This window comes from Thunnus thynnus, chromosome 11 (genome assembly GCF_963924715.1).
Source record: "Thunnus thynnus chromosome 11, fThuThy2.1, whole genome shotgun sequence".
NCBI classification, from domain to species: Eukaryota; Metazoa; Chordata; class Actinopteri; order Scombriformes; family Scombridae; genus Thunnus; species Thunnus thynnus.
In genome coordinates this window covers 24,949,862-24,966,533 of record NC_089527.1, presented here as the reverse complement: position 1 = coordinate 24,966,533, position 16,672 = coordinate 24,949,862, and the positions used below count along the sequence as shown (strand labels likewise).

The 16,672-nt window shown below is 40.7% G+C and overlaps 1 protein-coding gene across 4 annotated transcripts in view; it reads left to right on the top strand.

Moving 5' to 3' along the window:
* Positions 1 to 16,672, top strand: part of fgf14 (fibroblast growth factor 14) — a 133,423-nt gene that overhangs the window by 87,664 nt on the left and 29,087 nt on the right. For 3 of the 4 annotated variants that reach the window (XM_067604067.1, XM_067604063.1, XM_067604065.1), the window contains exons 2-3: positions 11,063 to 11,173; positions 14,668 to 14,771. In XM_067604067.1, the coding sequence (XP_067460168.1) occupies positions 11,063 to 11,173; positions 14,668 to 14,771 (215 nt within the window). Of the gene's footprint in view, positions 1 to 3,101; positions 4,184 to 11,062; positions 11,174 to 14,667; positions 14,772 to 16,672 lie in introns of those variants that run through there. The other variant, XM_067604064.1, reaches the window with a different exon arrangement.

Sequence of the window (16,672 nt, the reverse complement as noted above, 5' to 3'; positions counted from 1 at the left end):
ATAACATTAATGTAATTTCCTCAGAGAAGATTAGATTAGAATGTTCTGACCTGATGAGGATGTGGCTTCACAAGTCTGCATCAGATTCTGCATCTTAGTGCATTTTGGTCTCCACAGTTTTCCATACAGGTTGGGTTTGGTGTTATGGTCTCTGGTATTGTGTCAACAATGTATTGATAATTAGAGGAATACAAGCTGATATGCCCTGTGTTTCACCTCTGTGTCTTCTTTGGAACTGGCTAATTTCTTGCAAATTACACCCTAAGGCAATATTTAGTCTCAGGCAAAGTGTCTAAATGTGTTCATCTAACTGTCTTTCTCCGTGACCCAACTTAAAGAATGCCTAAGTGTCGAAAGTGTTCGTGAACAAATTAATGTGAACAGCCCGGGGCAGACTGTCAGTTCACCGTAACCATGTTAGGTCCTAGAAGGAGAAGTATAAATGGGACATTAGAAGTCACAGGAAAAGGTCTTGGCTTATAGGGCTTTGGAATGGGACTGCCATGGACTCTCATACGTTCACATGTAGGAGGAAAAAAAATGTAGGTATGTGTGCCCTTGTTTTGCTTTATGAATGTAGATATGTGCATTTCACAGGGTCTTGGTGTGCTTTCTGACGCCCTGCATTGTATTCGTTTGCATTCTCATGGATTATTTTTGCTCCTCCAGGCTCGCGCATGCTATACAGCAGATAAGTCCATGTCTGTGCTATGTGTGGAAAGCTTGTCTGACCATCCATGCATTCAGCCTTGTGCTGTGTGACTGAGAAGGTAAAAGCCACTGCGCAAAGCTTCTCTCCTCCTCTCTTCTCCAGTATTATCCCAAACATGGATCCAGCCCAAAGCGCTGCATTTTGTGCTTTGCTGGGGTGCCACATTTGTAGAATTTATGGGGATACTTGTCCTGTGCAAGCAAACCAACAATGATGTATGCTTTTGTTGAAAACAAAGAATATGACATAATACTGCTGCATACAGTTTGAAAACATTTGTTTTCTTTGGGCCGGTTGTAAAGTTATCTTAGCAAAACATACATTTTGTAGCACATACTTTCATACTGGGTCTCTTTTGCCATTTTTCCCCACATTTTTTCAATCCATTCTTTGCCAAATTCTTATTCTAAAGTGTTTTTAGTTTGTTATTGGCTGTAATAGTATTATTATCACCATGTGAATACAAATAACTGTTTGTAGAAAGTAATTAAATCTAATATTATGCAGCTGCATAAGATTGGCTAAACATGCATGATTATAATTCCATAATTTAGAGCACTCCCTTATTTTACTGTTTAGCTGAGATTGTATTCAAGCAATGCAAGTTCCTCTAATCCTGGATGATTTTAATTGAGGAAGATCGATTATCTACAGTATGTGAGCAGCACAGAAGCCCTCTCCGTTTCAGAACTGCCGTGGGTGAGGGACCATTGTTGGGCTGACAGTGTCCGCTGCTGGTTGGAGCGTTAACTGCAGTGCCTCCTACAGCACTGCGGAGCGGGAGGCTAGTGAACAGCCACGGGACATAAACTCTGTATGCACCCCCTCAGCTCGAGTCAGTGGAATGAGATCAGTACAAAAAAATGCGCCTAATCATCATCACACAGACTTAAGCATTATATTATTTGAGGAGAATGGGAAATACTCCTACATTTACATTTGATAAACCATCTATAAGGTGGTTTGTATGCATTTTAATTCTATAGGCAGTGTTTTTTTTATAGTCGCCATGCAGGGACACCGCTATCACTCTGTCCTGCTGTTTTAATCTGTTCTCACACACTCTGTTCTGTAATGGGAATGGATGAATAAGAATGGCCTTCGTGCAGTTGTGCATCTGTCAGTTGAACCAATCATATATTCATACATCCGTACAGCTGGATATCAACAGGTGCGTCTGGCGTGCGGAGAGCGAAAGCACACCAGGGCGATGCAGTGCACCGCTCCAGTCCCCTATGAGCTCACACGTTTAATTACAGCCACAAACAGCAGATGGCTCTCTTGAGTTTTAATTTCTGTGCCTGTGATTGAGACTTAGATGATATTCAGTTAGAAACAAGGATCAAACGTGTTGTCTTACATGGGGTCTTATTGTGTGGAACCGACGTGTCCGATTCAGAATCTAAACAGAGGAACAATATGTTGGGTGGAGTGGAGCACTGGTTTGGAGAATATATCCCCAGTTGCTTGTGGTTCACATGAGCCATCCTGCAGTATGTGGTGGACATGCAAGTAAAGGATGTCTGACTGAAGGAAACGTTTCCTCCTCATCACTGTTCGGTGCTGAAATAGTGTCGCTGTCCGTGGTGCTGAAACCACATACAGAGTAAACGGAGCGCGCAGCCTGAAGGGTTTGCAATTAAAACAATATGAATTTGCCCCTTTATCACACGGCATGAGCTGAAACTAATATTTCCCCTCTGGTGAGGTGGAGCATAAAGTTATTATTAGCTGTAAGTATTTCTATTCAAAATGTGAAGATTTGACTATAACAGTGGGATGAAAATAACATTTTACAAATGCCACTCTGTCAGCTTAATCCACTCCTTTAGCATTAACAACAGAAAAGGAATGTGTTTTATAGCTTCTGTCTAATTTTATTGCAACTGTAGTGTTTCAAGAATGAAATCGTACCATCTAAAGGCAGCATTCAGACCAGCTTGCTCATTCTCCTTAAAGCAGCGGCTTGTTGTTCGAGAGGGAGGGAGTGGGGGAGGGCATCCTCTTCACTCAGGCGTGTACTAACGAGTGGTTAGGACTTGTTGATGGGGAGGATTTGTTGATCTGGGGTACATAGACAGAGGCGAGTGACTACCACTGCCTATCGGGTTTTTTTCTTTGAGCGTGGGAAAATAAATGTGCAGTATACCAGTGCCGGTATACTTTCCTTATTCCCATTACGCGCCGGTCGTCATACATGCATCTCCCACGCCGTGGGCGCTATTGGAAAATCCACTGGGTCGAACAGTTTGCTGATCACCGGGGGGTTTAAGTTTATATATTTGTATGCAGCTTGTCACACAATGCAGACGTCATCTCCACAGGACTCAGATCATCTTTGGTTATGTTTTTTTCTTCCTGGCTCCTATCGCGCCCAACCGCCTGTGTTGTGATTGTGGTTCTGTGTGTTTATACAAAGAACTGCCGAACGGAATACAGAGTGAAGAAAATATGTTTTGAAAACGTTATCCGGCAGATCGTCAGGTAGTTGGAATATAAGTTTACATTCATTTAGCCTGCTGCGTTAATTTATAACTACATCCCACTACGGTTGCGTATTTCATTGCATCCCCTAATGTGCGACTGTTGATCAGTCATCGCAGTCATCTCTGTCGCGGATTGCCTCTTGCAAACTTGGAGTTCGTTTCGCCCGGGCTGCTGTTTCTTCACTCGGGTGGTGATCTTCGTAGGAGGCGCCTGATTGCTGGCGGCACACATGCACATGCACAGGCGTCCCTACAGCGACTTCTGATCAGAGCAACCTCGTCTGACACAAGGAGGAGAAAACGGAGGGTGAAAGGAGGAAAGAGTGCACGAATGTGCTGTGAGGACGCTGCCGCCGGTATTGGACATTTAAGGAGGCGATTCCACTTAACATGTTTCAGACAATGAACAAAAGCACCAATGTGCAGGTATGAATAATCCTCTGAAAGCTCGGTCCGCGTGAGTTTGGTATAGCTCTTCATCAAGACTATGGTTATTGATGCATGTATGGAATTACGCATGAACTGATCTCATTTTTTTTCCATCATGTCCAACAATTTTGCGGGTGATGACACAGACAGCTGTTTTAATATCGCAATTACCATGTAGTGTTTGGACAAAAAAAGGGAAACCAGCTCTTAAAAAAAATAAAATTGACATTTGACATCACGGAACGGACCACTTAGCCGCCACCATGGGACTGTGACCCGGGCTGCGAGCTCTGAGAGGCGGCTGTTTGTGTAGTCTGTGCTCCGTGTGCAGACTGGACCTGAGCAGTTGTGACATTTTGAGCCATGGCTGCTGCTATCGCAAGTGGGCTGATCAGACAGAAGAGGCAGGCACGGGAGCAGCATTTAGACCGGCCCTCGACCAACCGACGGAGAAAGAGCCCCAACAAGAACAAGGGGCTCTGCAATGGGAACCTGGTCGACATCTTCTCTAAAGTGCGCATCTTCGGCCTCAGGAAGCGGAGACTACGGAGACAAGGTGTGGGAACTTTAGTGTGCAAGGTGCCTGCTTTGTTGGCGTTGTGCATTCAGTGTTAACATGTGCATATCAACCACTGGTTGATAGCTCTAATTAGGCCTGTAGCTCATAATTACATGTGGTGAAAACATACAAAGTAATGATGAAGTTAATAGTCTAGGCTACTTAATATATAACGTGCCAAATTGCACCTGCGTGCGTAAAAAGTTAAAAAGAGGGGGAGAAAACATTCGGCCTATATTGACAGGTAAGTCAGAGGTCTGTGGGTTTGGTTGAAAACAAGAAAACTGCCTCTGATTTACATGCAGTCCCAGGTAGCTGACAGGTTCCTGACGAGTTGTACTGAATGGTTTAGACAGGTTTACCCAGCTGTCACCTCGGCGATCTGGAAAGGGCCCCCGATCGTTATGAAGCTCATACACGATTCGCTGAACTGCTTAGTACATAAGCACACCACAAGAGCAGGAAATGAAATTCATTTATATGCAAGCAAAAAGGTCAATATCTCCCACGGAATGGAGGTTAGGCCTCTCAAACATAATCTTTTCTCGCATAATTTTAAGAATTCGTGGGCCAGTGGCCTCCAGCTGATATTCGTTCCACTTATGAAAATGTCATGAACGTTTTTTGCACTAATGTGGCAACCTGGGATTGTTAAAAGAGCACTGTCAACAATTATTTAACAGTTCGCCTTGGTGCCAATTGTGAGGTTATTTTTTCTTACAAAAATGAATTAGGATAATTCATTTAGGAAAGAAATGACTTCAATTATTTCCCCTTCTTAGTGAATGATGGAAGGTGGCTGTATGTTCCTCTTGGAATCATCAGGTATCAAACCTGTTGCACCAGACATATAACTCTAACTTATTAAACAGCCGTGCGCATTTATAATTTCATGGTAAATTCACATTAACAATGCACCTAGAAGCAATGTCAAGTCTTTCATCTGGTTCACAAAGAGAGCCATTTTGATAACTGAGTCTCTCTCTTGTCCCCTGTATGTGGTTTTATTAATATTGGAATTAAACAATACTCCCTTCACCAGCCTTTAGTGATTACATGGATTAAAATGGGTTTGATATAACAGGATCTACATAATAGCACATAGAGGACACATCTGGACATGGGTCAGAGTCTATCAAAATGGCAGGTTATAATCGGCTATCCTCCAGGCCTGTGTTTCTGCTTCTACCCGCTGTGTGCGTGTGTGTGTGTGTGTGTGTGCGTGTGGATGTCTGCATATTTGTCTAATTGTCTGTCCTCCTCTGTCACCTCTGAATTAGCTTGTGGCGCATCTATCTTTTTATTTGAAAACCTCAGTTGTGTCCAGAAGCTCCCACAGATCAGGGGTGTGGACAGACGATGCTGTCATTTGGTCAGGGAATTAATGTCTGGCCACGCTGAAAGGAAAAACCATACAAGATTCTGTAAACTGGCTTTTTTTTTTTTTCGTTGTGTGGTGTAGGTTTTAGTATGGCACAAATAAACATGGAAGTCAGAAAATGTGGATGCCAAGTCAACCTGCACTGGCAACCCTGAAATGACTTGACAACAACACACCTGGAGTGGCCATTTTATAGAGCAACTTCTTTCTCTGTGCATCAGAAAAATGATGATAATCCACAATAACAGCTGGACCACAAGTGTTGCTGAACTGTGTCGGAGGGCCTCAAAAAGCATGACCCCGCTGCCTGGTGGATGAGGAAAAACTCAAACTAAAATTGAAATAGAATAAGGGTAAACCTGCTTTTAAACGGGTATTTTTGTCCGCATTTCTGAAGCTCTAATCGGAACGCAGGGCAAACACTTTGTTTTCTTTTGCTTTCATTTTGTGCTATTTGTGATTAAAGGCCTAATGGGAATACGCTTCATTAATTTCACCCTCACATGAGAATTAGGAAAATCTTTAACAAGTGATATCAGACTCTACTGTCAGGGAGCTGCTTTGAAAATACTGCACACTCCTCACCCCTCCACACCTCTTCTTCTCTCCCTCTTTTTTTGTATTATCACAAGAGCACACAGCTTAGACAGACTAATGGCTTGTTTGGTGTGCTTAATTTGATATTGAACCCTCAGAAGGACATTTTTTTTTTGTAAGTGAATAAGACCAAACACACCACCGATTATATGTGTTGTGACAACACAGGTAGACATGCAGAGTTGTCATTATTGGGCGACAGTTGAGCCTGCAGAGAACAGAGCAGCTTTCTAACCAGACCATGATTATGTATTTAAGTCACATTCAGATTCCCACTGAGATCTGCCAGAATGAGGGAGTATAGGTGTCTGAAATGTACTCTAACACCAGTATTCCCTTTGGCTTTGATTATTGAACTTCTGAGTGAGACACTAGATTAGCCCTTATGGGTCGTATTGATTGGCGCTGATATAAATTGTGTTTTTGAGTCAGAGCATTCTGGTCAAATTCAAAGAAAATATTACCATAACTGTCAACAATCAATACTAATGATCCTCATCTTCATTCTGTTCCACTTTGTGTTTGAAATGTTATTATTATCACAGGCTTTTAATAAAAATAGAGCAACTAAAGACCTGTAGATAATGAACACAACTTTCAAAATATCAAGCGTTGTCTGCTGTGTTAATTTGAATGCACAAATGTGATTTCCTGTCCTCCTTCAGCACTTCAGGGAATACACCGGGAACACTTCTTTCTGTTTTCTCTGCCCGTATCAGCCTTAATTTCAGATAATTTTTATAGCAGATGCAGAGCCAGTGATCACACTGAATTTTTTTAAGGGATTTAGATTTGAGTTGTAAATCCTATTACACTCAAACCCAGTAAGTGAGCTGGGGGCACATCCAGCTGGGGCTCGCTCGTAATCTCACTGCTCTGGCTCTAATTATCTCTCTAGATTAGATCCATAGATCATTAGATCATGTTACATAGATCAGACCGTTAGATTAGCTTACATGATCTAGAAATCCATTTGAGATGAATGCTTCCCTGTGCGGTGGCTGTTTATTTGAGGGTATGTTGACAGCACACAGCACAGTGCCTCATCAGTCAGCTTTCAGAGCTGTCTGTATCAGATGAGTTATTGTTGAGATGTCGGAGATGTTGTTGATATGAAAGAAATGGGATAGTGGGAAAGGGCTGGTAGTACTGTAGCTTACCTTGCTTGATCTACTTTTCCATGACAACAAAAACAACATTGGTGGGGTTTTTCCTTCGCAGGCTGGAAAAGCCCTTCTCCTATTCCAGAAACATCCAAAGTGGGTCAGGCAGGGTAGGGCTGACAGCAGTTTACAACTGCTGCTGCAGCTGTGCCTCTGTGTGTGTGTGTGTGTGTGTGTGTGTGTGCTTCCTATACTCAGTGCTCTGTTTGCTTTGCACAGAGCTGAACATATGTCTATGCGCACACAGAGATGACACAACAGAAAATAAGATAGGAAGGGAAAGAGGGAGCTAAAGATGGACTTTTGAAAAAAGACTAAAAAAAAACCTAAATCACAACCTTTTGTGACAGTTCAGTAATATGCCAAGAGGACTTCTGCCGCAGAACAACACAATTTGAGATCTTACAGTTCTGATGCTTGTTGTTTTTCAAGGAAACCCCCTGCTGCTGCCAAACCACCACTCTGTTTCCCTAGAAACAAAGAAGTGGCATGTAGAAACACACTAAGCTTCTGTTGTAAAAACTAATACCAGTGCGACTGGGAAAGTCCAACTTTAGTAGAGGTTGGATACTCCATCTGTGATTTAAAAAAAAAACAACTGTTATTCACTATTTGGCTATAGAGAGAGAACATTAAAGCAGACAAGGAGAAAGAAAGAAAGAAAGAAAAGAGACAGAAAGAAAGAAGAAAGAAGGCGAACGAGTCAAGGACCCTCTCAACTTAAGGAAATTCCACAGAGACGTTTTCAAAGCAGTCTTAGAATTTAAAGAGCATTTGCATCATATCAATCTTGAAAACAGTTATTCTAAAAACATTTGAGTCTTTTCTCCAGATCTTTGCATTCAGCACTTTTATTTTCTCATATTTCCTTTTGCATAGTTTTATAAGACAATTCTCCTTCTCTCATTTTCATTCTGACTTTTTAAACGTAATCTTAATCTTATAAAGAGGGCACAAAGGGAATATATCTCTAAAACATAAAGCATTTAATCTATTGACCAGTGTTAGCTTCGACCGAGTTGCATCAATGGGTTGACAGCTTTGTAAGAATTAGAAAACCTATTATATCGCTGTGATGTTAAAACAGCTGGTATTCGAGGACATGACTGAATTCAAGTCATAATATTCATTCAGACACCCTGGAACAGGATAATACCTCTACTACCATATATCACTGAGACTTTGCTTTACCATTGCTTCATGTCTTTCTCATCCAGTTTAATTCCGTTTTGATAAATTAGCTAAAATGGTACAGATTTCAGCTCATTCTGGCCGTAGCTCAGAAATACTGAAGCCCGAACCTAGATGAGAAATCTATGTGTGTGTGTGTGTGTGCGCGCTTGAGACATACTGACCGACTCTCTCCAGGGAATACAGCCAACATCACATGATTTATAGCATGATAGAGGAGCCAAGTTCACCTCCACACACATACAGACACTCACATACATGCACACAGAGGGAATATTCACCAGCAAACCAGTTATGCAGTTTTAATTATTACAGATTGCCCCCACTGATCTGTCTTTAAAATCAATCTCACTCCCGCACATTGTTTAAACGCTGCTGATCAAAGTCATTAATCGATCGCAGGTTAGCCAACTACGTCCACACAGAAAGTGTTTGCTCATGGGAATTGTGCGCTCAAATGACAAAAAAATCCATGTGAAACTATGTGTGTAACGCTTGTGTTCGTATGTACGGGTGTGTTTCTATCTGCGTGACCGTGTTCCCCTGTGTTTCCCTCTCCCATCTCTCCCATCAGCAGATTGTTGGCTAATATGGGTGTGGTCTTGAGGTTGTATGGGATCTGATGTCTGCATGCTTTATGTGTACTTCAACCAATGTCTTATGTTATAATATTAGACTGGAAGAAAGAAAGAAAGAAAGAAAGAAAGAACGAAAGAAAAAAGAGGTTGAGATTGCAAATCTAAATAAAATCAGTAGTACATTTGAATTTATTTTCCCCCACTCTGATTTTCCTTGGTGGATTGAGTCTCATTGATGCAACATGGATTGTATTTCTGATACATGAAGAATTAATCGATTAGTTGATCAAAAGAAAATAAATAATTTACTGTAAGTCATTTATCAAGCATTTGTTGGTTCCAACTTCTCCAATGTGAGGTTTTGCTGCTTTTCTCTGTTTTATATCATTGTAAAATCAACATATTTGAGTTATGGACTGTTAGAAAGACAAAACAAGATGATAGAGGAAGTCACATTTAATCAGTTAATCGAGTAAATAACCTACAGATTAATTGCTGGTGGTGGGTAACGGAGTCAGAACAATAAAGGGATGACAGTTCTAGAGTATAAGTCCATCAGATATTAAACTCAGCAAACAGAGAAAGCATGATGTGTGCACAGTAACATCTGTCTCTCGCTGAATGGCTGCAACAGTTTTGACTGGGCTGAACGTTATTGTTAACCGGAGCGATACCGTCACTGTCCTGTCAGCCGGCTCAAAGCTTAGCGGAGGCACTCTGCTGTAGCCACCTTTTCATTGTTCTGGTGAGCGGCTCTGCTGAATGCCGCCGTAGCGTTATAGCTCAGATAGACTAGCAGAGAGGAATTTTCTCCTCTTTTCAGGCAGCAGAGAAAGGTCTCAGAGCTTCCTAATGCCATCACCTGACAGAGCCATTTCAGAAGAGACTGCCTTGAGCCGTACACCGACAGAAAAACAAAGCCTTTTCTCTGCCCTCAGCAAGACCTCTTGCATTGTCCTCTGTGGCCATGCTCTCTCTTTTTCTCTCTCTGTTTTTTTTCCCCCCTCTCTCTTACACCCCCCTAAACCTCCCATACACACACACACACACACACACACACACATAGAGACTTGCAAGGAGCATGGCTTAGGCTCAGGTGAAGTTGATTGTTCACTTCCCCTGGGCTTTCTTAGAATGAAATCTGGTGTGATGGCTGTCTCTACGATAAGACTAATGTTGATGGTATATGACCCCAGTGGTTGTCCATGCGCGCACACACACACACACACACACTCGAGCACACACCCAGATGAAGAAATCGAGCACAAGCAATATTTTTCCAGAGACTGCCAATGTGCAACCACATGCAGGTCTATTAAAATGTATCCTTTTCACTTTTCCATCCCTTTACTTTCTACATTTTCACTTTTCTTCACATTATTACAAATCCCCAAAATGCCAACTAAATTGCAACATGACTGTTTGAGCTGCAGTGCTGCTGGGTAATTAAACCGTATCGGTGATTTATTTACAGTGGATATGCGGCTAATTCCCCTGTTGGGTCAGCTAGAAGGGACGGAGCACAGAAGCTCTCACATCCTACACACTGAGGACCCAGAGAGGGTGCTGTTGGGTTCATTATGGGAGTCAGGCGACCACAGATTAATTCTGCTGCCTATAATTGGATGGCCTATCTCTATGCAGGGCAGGGCTTATGTGCCCAGAAAGTTGGATGTGGGATTTGCCTGTGAAAACACACAGGAGTCACAAAGTATTGTAAAATAGTTCTGCACTGTGTTTCATGGTGTTTTGCAGTTTAAGGAAAGTATTATAAGAAGTATTATAAGAAAATATTAGAATATTCTTGCTACAGTAAAGCAAATATCTAATTTGTTGAATCTTATTGTAGTCCTTGTAAGAAGCTTTTGTCTAAACATGCCTGTATCTGCTACTCTGATGGTTTTTCTGGCATCATTTTTCTAATCTTTGTCTCCTGCTGTTGTTTCTCCCTGTTTCTCTCCTTCAGATCCCCAGCTCAAGGGTATAGTGACCAGGTTATATTGCAGGCAGGGATACTACTTGCAAATGAATCCCGATGGCTCTCTTGATGGGACCAAGGATGACAGCAGTAATTCCTGTGAGTACCTTGACTGTGTCTGTTGGCCTCCTAGATCAAACACGCTTTAGGTGTCAAGAAACATTTGAAGACTTGCTAACAGAAGACACCATGAAATGCAACTCAACCGGTAGTACTGTCAAGATTTCATTACTTAAAATCTAAATTGAATAGGTTACTTGAGCACAAGGGTATTTCCAGTTACACACCACTTTACATTCACAGTTCACTTACACAGAGGGATCAGGGGTGAGTTCCTGGCTCGCTTTCAGGTCTAGATTTATCCTTCAGGTGCGGGAAATGAACCAGCAACCCATGAGTCACGCTTCTCTAACCTTCAGGTTGATACCTTCCCTCCAGTAATGGGTCTAGAAAAACTTGAATGGGGAAGCCAGACTGGGTTACACCCTCAAAGACGGGACAGATTTGAGTCCTGCTCTTAATAATAATAATAATAATAACTGTAAATTATTAATATGTAAATTGTTTATTCAGTTAAAGAAATGCCAAATACACAACTATGTATTCTGATAATGCCAATAAGTAAGTACCCCATTTGTAGCCATAAACAATAAGCAAAAATGTTTTTCAACCCAGAAATTACGTTTGTTTTCATTTTTGTTTCATTTTATAGTTATTCAAAGATTAACTTGACTGAGAGCTTTAGAAATGAGAAACACTCTGTGTTTGCTCAGGGGTTAGTTTCTCTTTTCTACAGCTGTTAATGAATGTGCAAGTCAATATTTTAACAAGGTTTTAGTTTAAAAGTGTCCTTGCTTGCAATAAATCCAAACAGTTGGTTTTGTACAAACTATAAATATGCAGAACCCCAAATAAGCTGTAAATGGCAGATGATGTCAGTTTTCAGCCAGATTTAGGTTTCAGGAAACACTTTTTTGTTTGTGCATCAGGACAGACACCTGGGTAATGAGGCAACAACTATAACTCACAGTATAAATAAATATGTCTCCATTATTACTGTCACTTGCCTTTATTATTTACTTAAGCAAGTGTGATGGCCACATTCAGTTAGTCATATGACATGACTGAAGGAAATTAGGTTTGGAGTTTTGCTTAAATTTAAAATGTCCTGACAGCTTCGGTGGACCACAGGATTCTTGCTGGATTTTAAAAAGCAATGGCGGTAAATGACGGTTATATCCTGGTGCCGTGTTGGAGGGTTTAAATAATTTATGAAGTCACTGGTGCTGTGTGATCCGTGAATAAATAGCGCACTGCACCTCTTTCAAATTGGAGACTGTGGATGAAGTGCACATATCATTATCCAGCCTTTAATCATAGACTGACTTAAAAGCATTAGAAATTGTATTTTGGACATTGCAATCTATACCAAATACATTAATTTTATAGCAAAGTGTAAGAGTCAAAACTCAACATGAATATGAATACACATTGGATTTAAATGATAAATTATTAGCAGTGATTGTTATTTATTATTATTTATATTGATAATGATTTATTTCAGCTTAAATTTCAATCAATGCTCATGCTACCTGTTCTACATTAATTTATACTCACAAGCTACAGACAGGTGACAAATTAAAGGAAAAACCAACATAAAGTGTCTTAGTAAGGTGTTGGGTCACCACATGCTGCCAGAACAGCTTCAATACAACTTGACATTGATTCTACAGTCTCTGAACTCTTCTGGAGGGATGAACGCCATTCCTCCAAAAGATATTCCCTCATTTGGTGTTTTGATGATGATGGTGGTGGAGAGCGATAATACGTCAGTCTAAAATCTCCCATAGGTGTTCAAGTGGGTTGAAATCTGGTGACTGTGAGGGCCATAGCATATGATTTACATCATTTTCATACTCATCAAACCATTCAGTGACCCCTCATGTCCTGTGAATAGGGGCATTGTCATCCTGGAAGAGACCACTCCCATCAGGATAGAAATGTTTCATCATAGGATAAAGGTGATGATTCAGAACAACTTTGTATTGATTTGCAGTGACCCTTCCCTCTAAGGGGACAAGTGGACAAAAAACCTTGCCAGCAAAATGCCCCCCATGGCATAACAGAGCCACCAGATCCTTTCACTGTAGGGATCAAGCATTCACCTGACTGTAATTGCCTACACCCCTCTGAATCTGGCAGGGGGTGTTTAATCAGATTTCTGACAGGCCCATGCCACCCCTCTGGTCCCGCCACTGCTTCCCTTGTTTTTTATAGCCTTTGAAGCAAAAATGTCATCTTAAATGGCAGCTACAGTATAGGATCACACAGATTTGTCCTTCTCTCCAAGAGGGAAAGTGGACCAGGAAACAGTAGGTTTAATGGGGAGAAAGGGTATTATTAGCTCATTCTGGCACTTCTCCTCTATAGAGCTTTAGGCTAGGTGGTTAATTTAATTCCAGTGCTTGATGTTAACGCTAGCCTGACACTCTACATTGTGTCACTTACCCCTGTCAGCATGAAAAGATGTGGCACATGTCACATCAGATAGCCTGACTTGTGGGACTTGTGGTGAAACAGTAGGCATACAGATAGTGTGGACAAGGGACATTTTGTATCATTAAAACTCCAAAATCAAAATCAAGTGCTGGCACTGACTGCTGCACATTAAACTTTTTTAAAATTGGCCCAAAGCCACCAAAAACCAATGGTCACGCATCAGTTCCAAATCTGCCAATACCAACTACTTATGGGGTCAGCAGAGGTCATTATGTAGTGCCTTTATGTCTCATTTAAGGCTGATTTATGGTAGGTCGCTCGACACTTGATAAGTGTTGCGCAAAAGAAATGAAAGAGTTGTGCGACGTTTTCAATTTATGCTTTGGTGAAAGGTTAAACTAATTAAACAAGGATGTTACAAGTTATCTGAAATTACAGACCAAAATATCAATAAGGAAGTTCAGTGAAAACTACAATCTCCATGGCGACGTTAGTAACACTACCCAATCACACATGACAAAATATGACAGTGTCTGCAACATAACACAATTCTCCAGGTGCGTGACATGAAAGGAAAGTGTCAAGCGACACTTTTTTCTGTCAGAAATACTTCATTTCTGTCAAGTGACGCTTATCAAAAGCGACCTACCATAAATTACCCTTTAATGTCACAGCTAGGCTAGTCCTGTTGTTTCTCACCAGCACAAACAACAGCCATTGCCTACCAGGCCCAAGGAGTCTGCTACAACAACAAAAGGGCTATTAAATCTACCACGCACCAGTGGTGGCCCCAATTACAGCTGTTTCTTAGGTGGCTCTGGGTGGCCGAGGCTATGCTAGGCTTGTCACGTTCACCAGCCATACAGAAATTTATCTTCAGAGATTACCTAAATGCAACAGCTATTTACAGCAACTATATTATCTATGCCTTGTGAAGCATTAATGATAGGCAGCTTGCATTTGGATGATGAATTGTACCATAAAGTTTCACTGCATTTAATGTTCATGTAATGGTTAGGTCTGTCTATAGCAACGGTGTTTGGTAATATTTTTATATAAGTGCATGTTTGCCTGTTCACCTGTGTGTTTTTCAGCTTTGTTCAACCTTATTCCCGTGGGCCTCAGAGTTGTCGCCATTCAGTCTGTGAAGACAGGATTATACATCGCCATGAATGGGGAGGGCCATCTGTACACATCAGTAAGCAGTCTGATTCTATTCTAAGGTCCAATTATCTGAACATGTCTTGTAAATGTACTTTATTATGTTTAAACGTAAGTGCATACTAAAACCTACACTACACACAATCATGATGCATTATGCCAAACATGTGTCCTGATTTAAATCATGTTTGTATCTGTACTGTGTGTGTTTTACATGAAAAAAGAACAAACAGATGTAGATGTAGATATTTACCACATTTGTGACAGGATAATTGCATTTCAGTTAAGGTGAGGGATCCCATTAAGCAGAAATTCATGCATACAGATTTCTATTCATCAGGTTAAATGTCCCCAGAGTTTTCATGGAAAAACACATTTACATCAGGTGACATAATTCAGGGGGAACATATATTACACTCTACCACATGGGATCTGCTTACGTACTATTACAGAGTATATTACAAAGCATCAATCTTTTGTTCTGTTGCCATATATGAATTAGATGTACGCCATAGCAGTGAAATGCTGTGATGCCGTGACAGATGTCGTTAAGTGAAATGCAGAGCTGTGTTTTACCAGTAGTGGGACATCTGAGGAGTAGCTATTCTTTTTCACTACCTAGGCACACCCCGTTATTGACTTCCTCGCTACAAAATAAACCAGGCTTCTGTCGGCTAGACAGCCAAGGGGGTGATAAGACCCCACCCAGCACAGATAGTGCCTTTTGTTTCACTCCTCCACCCTGTCCTCTCCCAGTCAGTCAGATCAATCAGCAGGAGGAACATTGGGAGTAGTGCTCCTCTCCCCAACAGGAGTATCCATCAGAATCACTGTCTCTTCTTCCCTCTGCTGTCCTCATGTTCCTAATCCTCAGAGCACGGAGTGGGAATTGCTATCTTATTCTTCATTCATTACCTTGGAGGTTTAGAGGGGCTACTTCTCTTACTGTACAATGCACCGGTATTCCCGTGGAATTCTCTTCATACTTAATCACTGCTTGACTTAAGCCATGAAATGAAATTCATTTGAGGAGGATTGACCTAGAATCCTATGGATTTTGTTAAGGAATTGCACGGTGGGGATTACGAATTAATATATAGTATGGGTGCCCTATACTGCATAACACACAAGAAGACATAACTTGTTCAATTTGTTGATTGCACTCTATTTGTTGCTGTCTTTCCCTTCAAAGAGACACAGTCTAACTCAGGTAACACTGTACTTTAAAATCCCCCTATTTAGCATTTATAAGCAGTGTATAAACACTTAATAAATGGTTTATAACACACTATAATGGAGTTATACGCAGATATAAAGACATTTTGAAGTGTTTATTAATGTATAATATTTGTCAACAATCATAACTAATCTCCCATGAAGACATATTTTATATTATTACAACTCTGTTTACTATATTGTTATCGATTATCTGTTTATATACCAGCCTCCACTTATGGATGCCCATAGGAGTTGTCATAATCATAGCTGTGGACAAATACATTAACTGTTTATATACCCCTCATGAATGCTAAATAGGGGAAAATAAATTATAGTGTTACCCCAATATATTTAGGCACTAGCAGCGTATCTCTGTAAATGCAGAGCTCCAAAAATAAAATAAAAAAATATTTTTTAGAAATATTAATATTAATAATAAAATATTAGTTGATTAAAATATAGTCAGTGTAAGCATCTTACTTTAAACTGTATGTGTTGCATTGCTCCATCTTGGAAGTCTGTTTGAATATTTAATTTTATTCATTCTTTTTAACAATGTTGTAAAACTATTTGTGTAGCATCATAGAATCAGTGCTGAAAATTGATCATCAATTGATTATCATTTATCTGCATTACTATTAGTGCCCAGTAATTACATTAATAAGGTTGTCAACAACAGCTACAACTGTAAAAATGAGGAACCTGTTTGTTTATATAAAT